The sequence below is a fragment of the Euleptes europaea genome, chromosome 1 (assembly GCF_029931775.1).
Source record: "Euleptes europaea isolate rEulEur1 chromosome 1, rEulEur1.hap1, whole genome shotgun sequence".
Classification (NCBI taxonomy): Eukaryota; Metazoa; Chordata; class Lepidosauria; order Squamata; family Sphaerodactylidae; genus Euleptes; species Euleptes europaea.
In genome coordinates this window covers 179,258,136-179,276,140 of record NC_079312.1, presented here as the reverse complement: position 1 = coordinate 179,276,140, position 18,005 = coordinate 179,258,136, and the positions used below count along the sequence as shown (strand labels likewise).

Genomic DNA, 18,005 nt, shown 5'->3' with positions numbered 1-18,005 from the left:
TGCTACGCAGAAGCAGGCAATGCCAAGCCTCCTCTGAATGTCTCTTGCCTTGAAACCCCCATGAGGGGTTGCCATAACCCAGCTGTGACTTAATGGCACTTTCTACATGCATACTGACTTTGGGGAGGGGCCATGGCTCAGTGTTAGAACATCTGCTTGGCATGTAGAAGTTGGCTCCAAAGATTGGCATAGTTCTCTTTCTTTCTTTCTTTCTTTCTTTCTTTCTTTCTTTCTTTCTTTCTTTCTTTCTTTCTTTCTTTCTTTCTTTCTTTCTTTCTTTCTTTCTTTCTTTCTTTCTTTCTTTCTTTCTTTCTTTCTCTCTTTCTCTCTTTCTCTCTTTCTTTCTCTCTTTCTCTCTTTCTTTCTTTCTTTCTTTCTCTCTTTCTTTCTCTCTTTCTTTCTCTCTCTCTCTCTCTCTCTCTCTCTCTCTCTCTCTCTCTCTCTCTCTCTCTCTCTCTCTCTCTCTCTCTCCTCTCTCTCTCTTTCCGTTGGTTGTTTCATTTGTCATTTCTTTCTTTCATTCATTCATTCATTCATTCATTCATTCATTCATTTCATTCATTCATTCTCTCTCTCTCTCCCTCTCTTTCTTCCCCTCTTCTGTAATGCTTTTAAGTTAAAGCCAGCGTGGTGTAGTGATTAAGAGTGGTGGTTTGGAGTGGTGGACTCTGGAGAACTGGGTTTGATTCCCCACTCCTCCACAGGATTGGCGGGACACTAATCTGGTGAACTGGGTTGGTTTCCCCACTCCTACACGCGAAGCCAGCTGGGTAACCTTGGGCTAGTCACAGCTCTCTCAGTCCCACATACCTCACAGGGTGTCTGTTGTGAGGAGGGGAGGGGAAGGCCATTGTAAGCCGGTTTGATTCTTCCTTAAGTGGTAGAGAAAGTCAGCATATAAAAACCAACCCTTCTTCTTCTTCTTCTAAAGTAGTTTACAAAATCTTGCCCCTCTTCCCCAGTTTTTGCCACCCACCTCTAAATCTTTTCCTCCTTCAGACCTGGAAGCTGAGGAGGATCCCTCCCCTTGTGCCTTCTCTGGGCATGGCCGGGAGTGCACGGTGAACAACAGTGAGTGCCGCGGCAAGTGGGAAGGACCCAACGGAGGCATCACCAACTTCGACAACTTCTTCTTCGCCATGTTGACTGTCTTCCAGTGCATCACCATGGAAGGCTGGACTGACGTACTCTATTGGGTGAGCTGGCGTCTCCTCCTAGTTGTGGGGGCAAGAGAGCAGCATTGCCGTTATCTCACCCAAAGCAATTCCCATACCTACACTCCCTGATCTCTTCCCTCCCTCTCTTCCAACGTGGCGTAGTATTTAAGAGCAGTGGACTCTACTCTGGTGAACCAGTTTGATTCCCCACTCCTCAAACGAGTGGTAGACTCTAATCTGGTGAACCGGGTTTGATTCCCCACTCCTCCACATGACCAGCGGACTCTAATCTGGAGAACCAGGCTTGATTCCCCACTCCTACATATGAAACCTGCTGGGTGACCTTGGGCTAGTCACAGTTCTTTCTGAACTCTTTCAGCCTCACCTTACCTCACAAGGTGTCTGCTATGGGGAGAGGAAGGGAAGGCTATTGTAAGATGCTTTGAGACTCCTTAATGGTAGAGAAAAGCGGAGTATAAAAACCAACTCTTCTCCTCCCCCTCCTCCTCTTCCTCCAGATGCAGGACGCAATGGGTCATGAGCTGCCATGGATTTATTTTGTCAGCCTCGTTATCTTTGGTTCCTTCTTCGTGCTCAACCTGGTTTTGGGTGTGCTGAGTGGGTAAGTTCAATGCTGAGCATGTGTGGTTTACGAATCAGCACTGCAGTATATTTACCCAAAGTGGGAATGACGCAAAAGCTAGCCTACAGTTACAACGAGAATGCACTCTTTGACAGCCTTGTCACATCAGGAAAACATTACTGTTGTTATTGTTTTGTTGTTTTGTTGTTTTGTTGTTGTTGTTGTTTTTGTTTTTTATAATAAAAGGGATACAAAATGGGCGAAAGGGGGGAAAGGGGAAAAAGTAATGGTATCCAACATACAATTGAAAAATCCAAAATTCAAAAGCAAATCAAGCAGACTACATTACCCTGCTTTTCAACAACATTTTACAATAGAATAATCGCCCGGTTATATAATGAAGGAAAAAAATGTTCAGGCCAACTGCACATATAATATACTTGAACGATAATCACCCTTTGTGTCTATCAAACATTTAGGGTCTCGACATTTAGTGTCTCAGCAAACAAAATAATTATCTCAAACTAAAATTAAAGTTTCACTACCATTAATTAATATCTAATTTTTGTTTTGTTTTCTTTAACCTTGAGCCTCTACGTATTTATAGAATAGTTTCCATTTCACATAAAACCGCTCGTAAGTCATACCTTGTTTTGATGTTGTTGTTGTTATTAACAAGTTTTTTACCCTGCTTTCTCCTCCCGTAGGACCACCAAGGCGGCTAACAAATTAAAACATAGAAATTAAAATCTCATCTTAAAAGCAGTTAAAACCAACACACGAATACATCATTAAAACAAGTTACGACCTGAGCTAAAAATAAGTACAAAAGATTTTTTTAAAAAATAGTTAAAACATTGAGCAGGAAGGAGGGGCCACTGAGCGAATGCCGAGTGTAGGCTGGTGGAAGGCGGCAACAGAAGGGGACAGGCAAGCCTGCCTGGGGAGAGAGCTCATAGTTTTGGTGCCGCTACGGAGAGGGCCCTTCTCTGGGGTTGCCACCCGCCTAATCTCAGAAGGTAGGGGCACACAAAGCAGGCCCTCTGAAGATGACTAGAGTGGCTGGGTGTGTTCTTAAGGAAATAGGCAGTCCTCCACATTATACAGGTAATGTTTGGCGTATGCCAACCTTGCCAACCTCCAGGTGGAGCCTGGAGATCTCCCAGAATTACAGCTAATCTCCAGACTACAGGAATACAGACAAGATGGAATACAGACAAGACAAAATGCGTTGGAGAGCGGACTGTATGACATTATTCCCTGCTAGGGTTGCCAACTCTGGCCTGGGAAATTCCTGGAGATTTGGGGTTAGCGCCTGTGGAGGGGGGAATCTCAGGAGGGATTTCACCTGGAATTGATAGTATACCATAGAGTTTGCCCTCTTAAGCTGCCATTTTCTCCAGGGGAACTCATTCAGGTAGTGTGGAGCCTCCAGGTACTAGCTGGAGAGCTCCTGCTATTACAACTGATCTCCAGCCGATAGAGATCAGATCACCTGGAGAAAAGGGCCGCTTTGGCAGTTGGACTCTGACATTTAAGTCCCTCCCCTTCCCAAACCCCGCCTTCCTCAGGCTCCGCCCCACAGACCTCCTGCCTGTGGCGAAGAGGGACCTGGCAACCCTATCAGCAACCCTGGTGTGTTTTGATGGTATGTGCGTGATCCTGACTTGGGGACTTCATGTATATGCATGTGGCCTGTATTTTATAACCTGATGATCCATTCCAACAGTTCGACTCCACTCTGTGTGTGTCTTAAGCTCTCTGGCTGTGCCAGACATAGACAACCAACCGGATCAAAGGCTGTCTTACCAGCAAGTGGGCTTTTATCCGAGGGAATGTTTCAACCGTCTGCCGAGCAGTCGCGTGCACGGCTAATTTGACCCGTCCCTTCCCGCAGAGAATTCTCCAAGGAGCGAGAGAAGGCCAAAGCCCGGGGCGACTTCCAAAAGCTACGGGAGAAACAGCAAATGGAGGAAGACCTGACGGGCTACCTGGATTGGATCATGCAGGCCGAAGACATCGAGCCCGACGAGGAAGGGGACGAGATGGAGGACAAACACACCCGTAAGGGCTCCTGCCACTGTCCTTTCCTGGGGCCCCAGCCCAGTTTTGCCGCAGAACAGTGCTCTGCCGTCCCATGGGGACGGTGGAGCCAGTGGCCCGGATGCTACCATCTGGGCCTTGTGGCAGCTCCGGGCGAGGAGATTAGAGAGGAATCAATCCAAGCTGCGGCGATACAAGATTAGCAGGAACTGTGAGGAAATTGCCAGCTCTGGAAAGGTTCCCGCTTGGGGTGAAAAAGAGAGAGAGGCGGAAGCATGAGGGGTCGGGCACGGGCCGAGGCAAGCAGGAGAACCCTACCCGTTGGAAATGTGTGGGGCATGCCAAGTGGGGGGCAGGGACAGAGTTGTCTGCTGTATCTTTTTATTGGCATTTCTGCTTTCTCTTTCTCTCCCGCTCCCCTTCCCGCCTTCTGGTGACGGGAGGGAGGTTGCATTTGTCCCTCCGGCCATGCCCTGAACCAGCCAATTAGCAGCAGCTTTTTTAGCTTGCGTCTGCCCTTCCCCACAGCTAGAATCTGTGGTGGGAGAAAATGGGACCGAGTTGCAAGGGGACCTCCTCTGGCACCGAGTTAATTAGATTATCTAGGTCTCGCCAGCCACTTGGGGGGCCGCTGAGCCAGTGGCGATATTAGCTAAGGTAGGAATGCCAAATAGATGTTTCTAAGTGAACGGTTCCTTCCCTGCTCAAGCCACTGGTCTGTTTTCCTTCTTTGGTCTACTTATTTATTTACTTAAAGGGAAGGAAGTCCCCTGTGCACGGACTAGACCATTACTGACCCATAGGGTGATGTCACATCATGACGTTTACTAGGCAGACTATGTTTACAGGGTGGTTTGCCATTGCCTTCTCCAGTCGCCTACCCTTTACCTCCAGCAAGCTGGGTACTCATTTTACCGACCTTGGAAGGATGGAAGGCTGAGCCAACCTCAAGCCAGGATCAAACTCAGGTCGTGAGCAGAGCTTTTTACTGCAGTACTGCAGCTTACCACTCTGTGCCATGGGGCTCTCAGTTTACTTACTTTTGTATATACCCCGCCTTTCTCTCCAACGGCGACCCAAAGCAGTTTGCATCATTCTTCTCTCCTCCATTGTATCCTCACAACAACCCTCAGAGGTAGGCTAGGCTGAGACTGTGTGGCTGGCCCAAGGTCGCCCAGTGACCTTCCATGGTAAAGTGGGGGTTTGAACCTGGGTCTCCCAGATCCTAGTCCGACACTCTAACCACTACACTACGCCGGCTGTCAAATCCCAGAGCAAATTCTAGGAATTTCTAGGAAATTCTAGGAATTAACCCATCTCTATTTTGGAAACGGAGACAGATTTGGGAGACCCAACTTGGAGGCAAACAAACATGGACTTTGATTTGGATGATTTAACCCTTCCCCCTTTTTTCTGGCATCTTTGTCATGTAACTCATATGGTTTTGTTTTTTCCCTCCATCCATTTCCCACTTGCCCATGTTCTTTTCCTTCTTACCCCTCCTCCCCTCCACGCACCCTTTCATCCGTGGTACCTCCCTTACGGAAGGCATGTCTATGGCACATCTGAAGGGGAAGAAGAGAGGCAAGAAATGGTTCAAACACAACCACCACTCCACCGACATTGAGAGTAATTTCCTCATTTTTCCTCTTTTCTCGTTTCCACGTTTCAGTCCCTTTAAGGCCTAAGCAGCAGAAGAGATTCCAGAGACATCACATGTTTCCATTCCATACCCCACCTGTGCTTCGCCCAGAGTCCATGGTGATGTAATTGAACTCAGAACTTTAGGCTATTGTTCTTTATTCTGGTTTGTTTGGGAACCGCCAGATTGTCTTCTTCTTTACAACCATCATGTTGGTAATCCCTTGGCGAGATGAAATGTTAGTCTTTCCTCTTGGTCCCCATTCACTACGATATAACCTTCCTCCAAATATCTTAAAAGCATGCCTGCTGGATCAGGCCAGTGAGGGTCCATCTAGTCCAGCATCCTGCTTCACACAGCGGCCAACCAGTTTTCCTGGAGGGCCAACGCACAGAACATAGGGAGGCCAAGACCTTCCCCTGATATAGCTCCTCAGCACTGAGATTCAGAGTCTTGCTGCCTCTGAACATGGAGGTTCTCTTGAGTCAACATGGCTAGTAGCCATTGATTAAGGTTGCCAACCTTCAGGTGGCATCTGAAGAGCTCCTGCTATTGCAATCGCTCCCCAGATGACCGAGATCAGTTCCCCTGGAGAAAATGGCTGCTTTGGCGGGTGGACTCTAGGGCATTATACCTCGTGGAGGTCCCTCCCCTCCACAAACCCCAGCCCTTCCAGGCTCCACCCTCAAAATCTCCAAGTAATTCCCAACCCAAAACTGGCACCCCTGCCACTGATGGATGCCTTCTTCATGAATCTGTGGCCATTAATTGTATCTGCTGGCAATTTATTTATTCACGCTAATTATAGCTCCGTCTTTCTCACAAGGACTCAAGGCAGATGACACATAGTGAGTCACTACAGTCAACAAAAATGGGACATCCAATAACCAGTGGATTAGGATTTTAGAAGTCTGGAACCACAAGAAAGAACCGAAGCATAGTATAAGTATTAACATGGCACATTGTCCTTTTATGCACAGGTTGTTTCCGGGGCGATCACGCCCCCTGACTACTTCGGGGCTTCGTTTTCATTATGCAGGACTTTCCCGACCTTTAGAAGTCGCTTCGCTCTCTCCCCGCATTTTCTGGATGCCGCCAAAAATAGCATCCAGAAAACGCGGGGAGAGAGCGAAGTGACTTCTAAAGGTCAGAAAAGACGTGCATAATGAAAACGAAGCCCTGAAGTGGTCAGGGGTCATTGCCCTGGAAACAACCCGTGCATAAAAGGCCATTAAGTGGTACAGAGGTTACATAATAGGATCCTACTTACGATGAGCTATATGCAGCAGAATACACCACAGTCTCGATCATTTATCTAGCAAGTGTGAGAACTGCTTTGCACAGAGCAACCCGATTACCTGTGCAGAAAAGCCCTCTCGACTCGAAGAGCTCTATTTTGCAGTTTGTTGAAGGCCAGGAGAGGGTGAGCTTTCCTGACCTCCTTGGGCAAACCGTTACCCAGGGGCGGAGCCACAACGGAGAAAGCACAGGCATAGGCAGTTGTCGATTTTGCCCATTTGCAAGTCGGCGCCTGCAGAATCCCACAACCTTTTGCCCATCCAGAATCTATATATCTAGTTCCTGCCTGTGCCCCCTGCTTGCAGATACCTACATCCGCAAAGGGGGGGGCACACTGACCCCCAATGGATGTTTCTTCAATTTCTTTGCAGAAAAATTTGAAAACTAAAAACAAAACCCGATTTTTTAAAAAGTTTCTGCACATGCACGGACGACACACTTACCATTGGGGTGAGGAGCATGGCAGCAGCTGCTCCGGAGCCTGCCAAGAGAAGGACTGAGGGTGGGGGTGGGATAAAGGTAGGCTGTGGGGCCTGGAGCTGTGAGGGGGAAGGGAGATGAGATTCCCCCCCTATGTGTTTTGTAGGCCCCCACTTGTTAATTGTCTGTCTATTTAATTGGGTGCCGCAGTTGCAACATTATGGGAGAGAGGGGGAAAGCTGTCTATCAACTTTTCCACCCCATGCATAATTTGATAACCTCTGTCACATCTCCCTTTTGTCGTCTGTTCTGTAAACTGACCAGCCCCTGGGAGAGGTGCCCCTACCCATTAATCATCATGGGTGTCAGCTTCTGTACTTTCCCCGGCTCTGCGATATCTTTTTTTGGGAGATTCTGAGACCGTTGCAAATGCAGGGATCTTGCTCCCAGCAAACTGAGTTCTTTCCCAGTCCTGTCCCTGACTGCTTTGCATACATTAAGATCCAGGTTCAACCGTTAACAACTTCAGTTGGAGGATCTCTCATAAAAGGGTTGGGGGGAAAACCCTGTGTTTGACATCCTGGAGAGCTCCTTTCAGTCAGAGTATTGACTGGGCGACATGGACCAATGGTCTGAGCTGGTATGAGGCTGCTTTATGCCTTTCCACTCTGGCGCCCGATCACCCATCCACTCTTGGAAGTTTTTTTGCTGGAAGAGATGCATGACAGCGGCACACCTGCTCCACATACCGAATGTGCTGGTGCGTCTGGCAATCCAGGTGTGAAGCTGCAAGGGAGTTGAGCTGGAAGCCCCCAGGGGCTGATCCAGTGTTTGCCTTCACCTACAGTCTGAAGACAAGTGGGACTTTTCCCCGGAGTGTTTGCGAAAGGGATTGCTGAGAGCGATGAGTACAAATATAGATTCCCCTTTGGCAAGTTTTTGCAGTTCTCGGAAAACCCACAAAATCCTTTTGGCAAGAGGCAACTGTAAGACAGCCACAAGGGCCTTTATTCAGGGATGTTTCCTCGCGGTCATCCCCGCCAACTGCTTTGGGGCTTCCTTTTGATTATGCATGTCTTTTCTGCCCATCAGAGATCGCCTCGCTCTCCCCGCGCGTTTAGCCCGTGTTTTCCAGATGCTGCTTTAGCCAGAATCTGGAGAATGAGAGCAAAACGCATGGAGAGAGCGAGGCGACCTCCGACTGGTGGTACAGGCATGCATAATCAAAAGGAAGCTCTGAAGCAGTCGACGGGGGTGACCGCAGGGAAATGTCCCTGCATAAAAGGCCCCATAAGTTACCCATTTTCTTCTCTGCACTTGGAATTTCTGTGTGTGTGTGTGGGGGGGGGGGCTCTGCCTCCCATGGCAGCCATTTTGTGATCGAACGCATGAGCCTGTGTGCCCAGATGCTGAAAAAGGTCTGGTTTAAATCTATAAAGCAATTTGAGTCCTGAACGGGGCCTCATGCCTTTGAGCGGAAGTCAGGTGTGTTATCTGAATACCGTCTGCAAGGTGAAAAAGAAAAAACACACACCTCGTTTTCCTCTCCCCAGCCAGTCTTGCAGCCAGCGAAACCGCATCTGTGAATACGGAGAACGTTGGGGATGAAGACCATCCCCCGAACCGTTGCTACACTATGTGCTGGTGAGTTTGCCCAACCAAAGCGACGAGGTGGGGAGAGAGGGTGGGGCCAGTGCAAACTTTTCTATATGTTGGGGTGCATCACGCTGACTCCCATAAAGGAGGCAATGAGAAATACAGGTCTTCATCTCCTCTTAAGGTTGCCAGGTGCAGGTTGAGTATCCCTTATCCGGACTGCTTGGGACCAGAAGTGGTCCGTATTTTGGATCTTTCTATATATATTGGAATATTTTGGAATTTTTGCATATACATAACGAGTAGGGTTGCTAGCTCCCTCTTCGCCACCGGCGGGAGATTTTTGGGGTGGAACCTGAGGAGGGCGGGGTTTGGGGAGGGGAGGGACTTCAATGCCATAGAGTCCAATTGCCAAAGCAGCCATTTTCTCCAGCTCTATTGCCTGGAGATCAGTTGTAACAGCAGGAGATCTCCAGCTATTACCAGGAGGCTGGCAACCCTAATAATGAGATACCTTGGGGATGGGACCCAAATTCATTTCTGTTTTATATACACATAGCCTGAATGTAATTTTATATACACGTAGCCTGAATGTAATTTTAAACAATATTTTAAATAATTTTGTGTATGTTAAACCATCAGAAAGCAAAGGTATAACTATCTCACCAGAATACCTGTATCAGCTGTTAAACAAGAGCAACAACCGACTAACAATGGCAGGCTTTCAGTCTCCACCTATGCTGCAGTGTACACGTTATTTTATTTCTTTTAGGTGAGAGGATACATTGAAAGCAGGCAGCGCGGATCTGCCTGCATGTCGGCTCAAAGGCCCCGGTTTTTGGATCAGTCTGGATATTGGGTGTCTGGATAAGGGATACTCCACCTGTACTTTAAAAAAAACAGTGGACCCACCGACGCTTGGTGCTACCTCCTCCCGGTACAAACAGTGCAAAAGATGCTGTTTTCACTGGCAGGAGCATCCAGGCCAAGCAATAGCGGCTGCTACCACTCACACTTGGGCTTGGAGCCGCCTCATCCAGAAAGCCAGCGTGGTGTAGTGGTTAAGAGCAGTGGTTTCCCCTGTGGGAAATGGCTGCTTTGGAGGGTGGGCTCTGTGGCATTATAGTCCCTGGCGTTCCTCCCCTCCCCAGACCCCGCCTCCCCAGACTCCACCCTCCAAATATCCACAAATTTCCCAACCCATCGTTGGCAACTTTAAATAGGAGAACTTTCTCATCTGCTGAATTTCTTTCCTCTGCCGAATTTCTTAGATAGGAGAACTTTCTCATCTGTCAAATTTTATCAGGAGGAAGGGCTGTTAAAAGCATGGAAGCATATCTGTGAATTATGAAATACCATTATGAAATGTCAATGGCGTTTCTCTGGGAACTGTGGTCCCTGCACCCCTGATAAGAGCCTGTAGATTTCCAAGTGGGTGAGAGATCTCTGCAATTGATGGCTCCTTGTGACTTCTCTCTCTCTCTCTTTTTTTCAATGTCTGCCATTCCACAGCGGCAAGCTCTCTAAGACGAAATTCGGGTGAGTAGTATGTCCTTCTTCCCATCCGCTGCAAACCTGGCCCGGGGAAACCGCGCTCTCTCTCCCGCGTTTTATCAGCGGCTTCTGCCCTTCCCTTTTCTGCTGCAGCCGCCGAGTGCGACGGGTCAACCGCCTTTTCCGGAAGAACTGCCGCCTGGCTGTCAAGTCCGTCTCTTTCTATTGGATGGTCCTGCTCCTGGTTTTCCTCAACACCCTCACCATTGCCTCCGAGCACTACAACCAGCCCGACTGGCTCACAGAGATCCAAGGTGGGGAAGGCAGCTGAGCTCCAGCTAGGGGGTATCGGACAGGAGCGGGGAAGGTTCCAACGGTGGCAAATCACTGTGAAACCACACATGCGTAACGGATTTTGAACCCAATTGTGGGTGTCTTCAAACGTTCAGTGGGATAAAAGGCAAATGGAGACCCCCAAGGAAGCCCAGGGTCACTACACAGAGGCAGGCAATGGCAAATCACCTCTGTTCTTCCCTTCCCTTGACTTGGATGGCCCAGGCTAGCCTGCTCTTGTCAGATCTCAGAAGCTAAGCAAGGTCAGCCCTGGGTAGTACTTGGACGGGAGACCCCCAAGGAAGCCCAGGCAATGGCAAACCACCTCTGGAGACCCACAAGGAAGCCCGGGGTCGCTATGCAGAGGCAGGCAATGGCAAATCACCTCTGTTCTTCCCTTCCCTTGACCTGGATGGCCCAGGCTGGCCCAGTCTCATCAGATCTCAGAAGCTAAGAAGGGTCAGCCCTGGTTAGTACTTGGATGTGAGACCCCCAAGGAAGGTCAGGGTCACTACGCAGAGGCAGGCAATGGCAAATCACCTCTGTTCTTCCCTTGCCTTTACCTGGATGACCCAGGCTAGGCTGATCCCGTCAGATCTCAGAAGCTAAGCAGGGTCAGCTACTTAGTACTAGGATGGGAGACCACTGTGTGGATGTCCAAGGTTGCCACACAGAGACAGGCAACAGCAAACCATCTCTGTTTGTTGCCATACGTTCGGCTGTAACTTGACAGCCCTTTCCACCCCCACGTTACATTACTCACGTTTTACAGAAAGAGAACTGAGTCTCGCAGTAGAGTACCTGCACAGTCGCTAACGTGATATGTGGCTTTGCTTATCTAGAGAATGGCCCAAGGCCGCCTCCAGGGATGCTCACCCAATTGTCTCCCCTACGTAGGGCTGCCAGCTCCAGGTTGGGAAATACCTGGAGATTTTGGGGGCGGAGCCTGAGGATGGCGGAGTTTGGGGAGGGGAGAGGCTTCAATGCCATAGAGTCCAGTTGCCAAAGCGGCCATTTTCTCCAGATGAACTGATCTCTATCGGCTAGAGATCAGTTATAATAGCAGGAGATCTCCAGCTATCACCTTAAGGTTGGCAACCCTATAGGAACAAATGTGTTCTGTGAGTAGGTGCATAGGGGAAGTAGTTCTGGGGAACACCAGCAGAGAATGTATAGATAGCAAGAACTAATTACTAGGGTTGCCAGCTCCAGGGTGGGAAATGCTTGGAGATTTCGAGGGTGGAGCCTGAGGAGGGTGGGGTTTGGAGAGGGGAGGGACTTCAATGCCATAGAGTCCAATTGCCAAAGCGGCCATTTTCTCCAGGGGAACTGATCTCTATCTCCTGGAGATTAATTGTAATAGCAGGAGATCTCCAACCGCCACCTGGATGTTGGCAACCCTACGCCTTTTCCCCTCCCCAACAGATTACGCCAACAAGGTGCTTCTTTCGCTCTTCACCCTGGAGATGCTTCTGAAGATGTACAGCTTGGGCTGGCAGGCCTACTTCATCAGCTTCTTCAACCGCTTCGACTGCTTCGTGGTGTGCGGCGGGATTCTGGAGACCGTCTTGGTCGAATTTGAAATCATGCAGCCCCTTGGGATCTCTGTGCTTCGCTGCGTCCGTCTCCTGCGGATCTTCAAGGTTACCAGGTATGGTGGCATTCGCCAGCTGGTTTTGGCCGGGGGCGGGATGTTTGAGATTTAAGGTTGAACGGGAGTCATGCCTATTAACTGTTGTCACAGCCGGGCAAGTTCGAACACACCGAAGCTGCCTTATCCTGAATCAGACCCTTGTTCCATCAAAGTCAGTACTGTCTACCCAGACCATCAGCGGCTCTCCAGGGACTCAGTCGGAGGTCTTTCACATCACCTCCTTGCCAAGTCCCTTTAACTGGAGATACCGGGGATTGAACCTGGGACCTTCTGCATGCCAAGCAGATGCTCTGCCACTGAGCCACAGCTCTCCCCACTACTGGACCGGGCATGGGGGCACGGTGTCCTCTTCGCCATACAAAGCCTAGCAGGAATGTTGAAGTGAAAAATACTGCAGACTCCAGACTTTCCTTTTGCTAGCTATTCTATTCTTTCGGCACTTTCCCAACAGCACATTTGCGAACTTTTGTTTTTTAAAAAATTGGCGGGGCCATGGCTCAGTCTGCTTTGCATGCAGAAGGTCCCAGGTTCTTCCCCCCCCCCCATTAAATTCTTATTTATTACAAAAACAAAACAAACACACACACTTACATAAAACCAAACGTACAGTTTATCAGACCTTACAAAAGGTGCCATATATTAACTGCCTTCAATATCAGCTAATAAGAAAAATCAAACTTGGAAGACCCCATTAAATAAAACTTCTAAGTCCTTTATTTAAAATATAGTATACTGTCTAACAATTTATAAGATAGTCCTACGATTAGTCCTACTTATTTCGCTACACCTCAACATCTGGTCTACAGTTTTCTTTGAGTAATTTATTTATACTTTATCACCGTTTGACGTAAGTATAGAGTTAATCAGATTGTGCGTTTCCAGAAGGTCCCAGGTTCAATCCACGTCACCTCCAGTTAAAGGGACCAGTTAGGATGTGATATTAAAGACCTCCGCCTGCAACCCTAGAGAGCTGCTGCCAGTCTGAGTAGACAATACTGATCTTGATGGACCAATAATGTCTTGCATTAATGTCTTACCAATAATGTCTTACCTATTCTCTCTAGTATCAGAGGAGCAGGCCTATTATTTTGGGTGCGGTGGAACACAGGCAGGATGGTGCTGCTGCACTCGTCTTGTTAGTGGCTTCCTAGAGGCACCTGGTTGGCCCCTGTGTGAACAGACTGCTGGACTTGATGGGCCTTGGTCTGATCCAGCAGGGCCTTTCTTATGTTCTTATGTTCTTGCAACACTACCTGCTATAAGCGTGATGTCGTGTGAAGGGTCTTGAGAAAGTGATTGTAATTGTTCTTTGTTAACTCACTGGATTTATACCCAACTCTTCCTCCAGATTTTCCAGCGGCTTACCTCTAAGATTGCTAGATCTTTTTAGGCTTGCTCAGACCTCAAGACTTTAGGAATGGGGCATGAAAACCCCCCCACCTGGGGGGTGCTAGTGTAATCTAGAGGTGCTTGGTTATTTCACAGAAAGAGGTCTCAAGCTTCCCCTTTTATCATTCCTTGAGTGCAATGTGTTCACCTTTCGGCTGCTACTAGGGTTGCCAGCTCTGGGTTGGGAAATACCTGGAGAATTGGGGGGCGGAGCGTGGGGAGGGAGGGGTTTGGAGAAGGGGAGGGACCTCACAAGGATATAATCGTATCTTTGGGACCAACCTCCAGGTGGCATTGTGGCATTATACTAGGGATGCCAGCCTCCACGTGGACCTGTGGACCCCCCATAATTACAGCTCATCTCCACACTACAGAGATCAGTTCGCCTGGAGAGAACGGATGCTTTGGAGGGTGGAATCTATGGCATTGTACCCCACTGAGGTCCCTGTCTTCTCCAGGCTTCATACCCAAATCTCCAGGAGATTCCCCATCCTGGAGCTGGGAACCCTACATTATACCCTGCTGAGGTCCCTCCTCTCCCCCAGCCCTCCCTAGGCTCCACCCCCAAATCTCCCATTGTTTCCCAACCTGGAATTGGCGGCCCTGTCGTGAGACAATCTGCACCACATCACTCAACCCATTCTTCCGTATCCGTTTGACCTTCTAGGCACTGGGCCTCGCTAAGCAACCTGGTGGCCTCCTTGCTGAACTCCATGAAGTCCATCGCCTCTTTGCTTCTCTTGCTTTTTCTCTTCATCATCATCTTCTCCCTGCTGGGCATGCAGCTCTTTGGGGGCAAGTTCAACTTTGACGAGACCCAGACCAAGCGCAGCACTTTCGACACTTTCCCCCAGGCCCTGCTCACGGTCTTCCAGGTACAGTGGGATGAGAGAAGGGCTGGCGGCAGTGAGGTCAGGAACCTTTCTGGTGACCACAGAAGTTTCTGTTGCCCCAGAAGGTCGGACCATTAGGAAGAATTTTCTAACAGAGAGGCTCTGCAGTGGAACAGGTTTCCTCGGGAGGTGGTGGGCTCTCCTTCCCTGGAGGTTTTTAAGCAGAGGCTAGATGGCCATCTATCGGCAATGCTGATTCTAGGACCTTAGGCAGATGTTGAGAGGGAGGGCATCTTGGCTATCTTCTGGGCATGGAATAGGGGTCACTGGGGATGTGGTGGGGGGAGGTAGTTGTGAATTTCCTGCATTATGCAGGGGGTTGGACTAGATGACCCTGGTGACCCCTTCCAACTCTATGATTCAATGACTCTATAAGTGTTTGTGGCTGTAACAGGAAACTCCTGGGATGCAGAAGCAATAGGAACCCAAAGTCCCATTGAGTCACGTCTGACAGTTTGAGTGGGTATCTGTTACAGACTTACCCTGACCTGGATGGCTCAGGCTACCCCGATCTCATCAGATCTCAGCTGCTAAGCAGGGTCAGCCCTAGTTAATCCTTAGGTGGGGGACCCGTGAGGAAGTCCAAGGCTGCTATTCAGAGGCAGGCAATGGCAAACCATCTCTGTTGGTCTCTTGACTTGACCTGGATGGCCCAGGTTACCCCGATCTCGTCAGATCTCAGAAGCTAAGCAGGGTTGGCTTTGGTTAGTCCTTGGGTGGGAGACTACTAAGGAAGTCCAGGGTTGCTGCGCAGAGGCAGGCAATGGCAATGGCAATGGCAAACCACCTCTGTTGGTCTCTTGCCTTGACCTGGGTGGCCCAGGTTAGCCTGACCTCATCAGATCTCAGAAGCTCCATCCAGATCAAGGCATGGAAGTTAATTGTGAAAATAACATTGAACTCCTTGGACTCTATGGAGAAGGAAGAGTTCCATGGAAGAAGGGTGAAGTATAAATATGACGGGCAGGTGCCTACAAAGATAAGCAAATGTTCCGAAATACGCAGGAGGATGTGCTGCTGAAACACCCTAGAATTCCTTTTCTGGGTAACTGGGGATGGCTTTATTGAGACAGCATAATAAAATCCAAGTTCTCCCCACTGGAAAATTGCGAGCTGCCCTGCTGTAGGAGTTAGATCGCAATAGGTAGCCATGTTAGTCCGTCTGTAGCAGTAGAAAAGAGCGAGAGTCCAGTAGCACCTTAAAGATTTTGTGATTTTTTATTGTGGGATCCTGCATGGCAGGGGGTTGGACTCGATGGCCCTTGTAGTCTCTTCCAACCTTGTGTGATTATGTGATTTGTAAAGACTAACAAAACGTGTAAAGACTAACATTGTGATTTTGTGATTTGCAAAGACTAACAAAATTTCTGGCAGGGTACGAGCTTTTGTGAGTCACAAAAGCTCATACCCTGCCAGAAATTGTGTTAGTCTTTAAGGTGCTACTGGACTCTTGCTCTTTTCTGCTGCTACGGACAGACTAACAGGGCATAGAGGCCTGAAGAAATGAGCTGTGGATCACGAAAGCTCATACCGTACCAGAAATTTTGTTAGTCTTTAAGGTGCTACTGCCAGCATGGTGGTGTGGTTAAGAACGGTGGTTTGGAGCGGTGGACTCTGATCTGGAGAGCCGCGTTTGATTCCCCACTCCTCCACATGAGTGGTGGAGGCTAACCTGGTGAACTGAGTTGGTTTCCCCACTCCTCCACATGAAGACAGCTGGGTGACCTTGGGCTAGTCACAGTTCTCTCAGAACTCTCTCAGCCCCACCTACCTCCCAGGGTGTCTGTTGTGGGGAGGGGAAGGGAAGGTGATTGTAAGCCGGTTTGATTCTTCCTGTAGTGGTAGAGAAAGTCGGCATATAAAAACCAACTCTCCTTCTCCTTCTGCTCCTCCTCCTCCTCCTCCTTCTCTACTGCTACAGACAGACAAACAGGGCATAGAGGCCTGAAAAAGTGAGCTATGGCTCATGAAAGCTCATACCCTGCCAGAAATTTTTTTGTCTTTAAGGTGCTACTGGACTCGGGCCATTTTTGCATGGTAATTAGCAGCGCATTCCAGGCTGAAGTGCCCCGCATTGTTTTTTAAATTTTGTCCACTGAACCGTCATTCTGGAAGTGACTGCGAAGCCGGTGCATACCTGCTTTGCATTACTTAAGAGCCCCTTTAACGCGACCTTTGGTGTTTGCCGGCGAAGAATCCCCCTCAAGGAACAATGCAAAACAACAGAGGCGCGTTAGCTATGCATATGCTAATGGCTATGCAAACAGGAAAAAAGGAGCAGGCGAGTGGGGGGAGTGGAACTTCTCCTTTTGCGTTGGGATCGTGAAAAGGCATTTTAAAGTCACATTTTAATAAAGAACTTTGAGCGAGCATCAAAATTGACCATGCAAAAATGGCCTTCTCTTTTCTACTGGTCTAGGAGTGTTTGGGGAAGAACAGTAGCTTTATTGTCTCCCCACCTCCTTCCCTTGTCACAGATCCTAACCGGGGAGGACTGGAATGCGGTGATGTATGATGGAATCATGGCCTATGGTGGCCCCTATTTTCCAGGCATGCTGGTCTGCATTTATTTCATCATCCTCTTCATCTGCGGAAACTGTATCCTTTGATGGTTGGCTTGGCAGGAAGGCCCTCTGCTGTCATGGAACAACCGCAGAACAATAGTATTGGGATCTTGGGGTGGTAGTGGATAGCTCAATGAAGATGTCAACCCAGTGTGCGGCTGCTGTAAAAAGGGTAAATTCCATGCTGGCTATAATTAGACGAGGAATAGAGAATAAAACTGCTGATATCATACTGCCCTTGTACAAATCTATGGTGAGACCACACTTGGAATACTGTGTGCAGTTCTGGTCACCACACCTAAAAAAGGATATTACAGAGCTTGAGAAGGTGCAGAAAAGAGCAACCAAAATGATTAGGGGACTAGAGCAATTGTCCTATGGGGAGTGGTTAAGACGCTTAGGGCTGTTTAGCTTGGAAAGAAGGCGGCTAAGGGGAGACATGATAGAGGTCTATAGAATTATGCGTGGTTTGGAGAGAGTGGACAGGGAGAAATTTTTCTCCCTTTCCCATAATACTAGAACACGGGGTCATCTGCTAAAGCTGGAGGGCGAGAGATTCAAAACAGATAAAAGGAAGTATTTTTTCACACAACGTATACCGTAGTTAAATTGTGGAACTCCCTGCCCCAGGATGTGGTGATGGCTGCCAGCTTGGAGGGCTTTAAGAGGGGAGTGGACATATTCATGGAGGAGAGGGGTATTCATGGCTATTAGTTAGAATGGATACTAGTCATGCTGCATACCTATTCTCTCTAGTATCAGAGGAGCAGGCCTATTATTTTGGGTGCGGTAGAACACAGGCAGGATGGTGCTGCTGCAGTCGTCTTGTTAGTGGCTTCCTAGAGGCATCTGGTTGGCCACTGTGTGAACAGACTGCTGGACTTGATGGGCCTTGGTCTGATCCAGCAGGGCCTTTCTTATGTTCTTATGTAATAGAG

The 18,005-nt window shown here is 48.7% G+C and overlaps 1 protein-coding gene across 1 annotated transcript in view; it reads left to right on the top strand.

Annotated features, from left to right (window-relative positions):
- Nucleotides 1–18,005, top strand: part of CACNA1F (calcium voltage-gated channel subunit alpha1 F) — a 77,333-nt gene that overhangs the window by 10,020 nt on the left and 49,308 nt on the right. Inside the window, 9 exon segments of the mRNA XM_056850406.1 lie at nt 1,000–1,196; nt 1,676–1,779; nt 3,638–3,804; nt 8,698–8,792; nt 10,260–10,279; nt 10,388–10,548; nt 11,993–12,218; nt 14,278–14,485; nt 16,981–17,101. Coding sequence (XP_056706384.1) covers nt 1,000–1,196; nt 1,676–1,779; nt 3,638–3,804; nt 8,698–8,792; nt 10,260–10,279; nt 10,388–10,548; nt 11,993–12,218; nt 14,278–14,485; nt 16,981–17,101 — 1,299 coding nt within the window.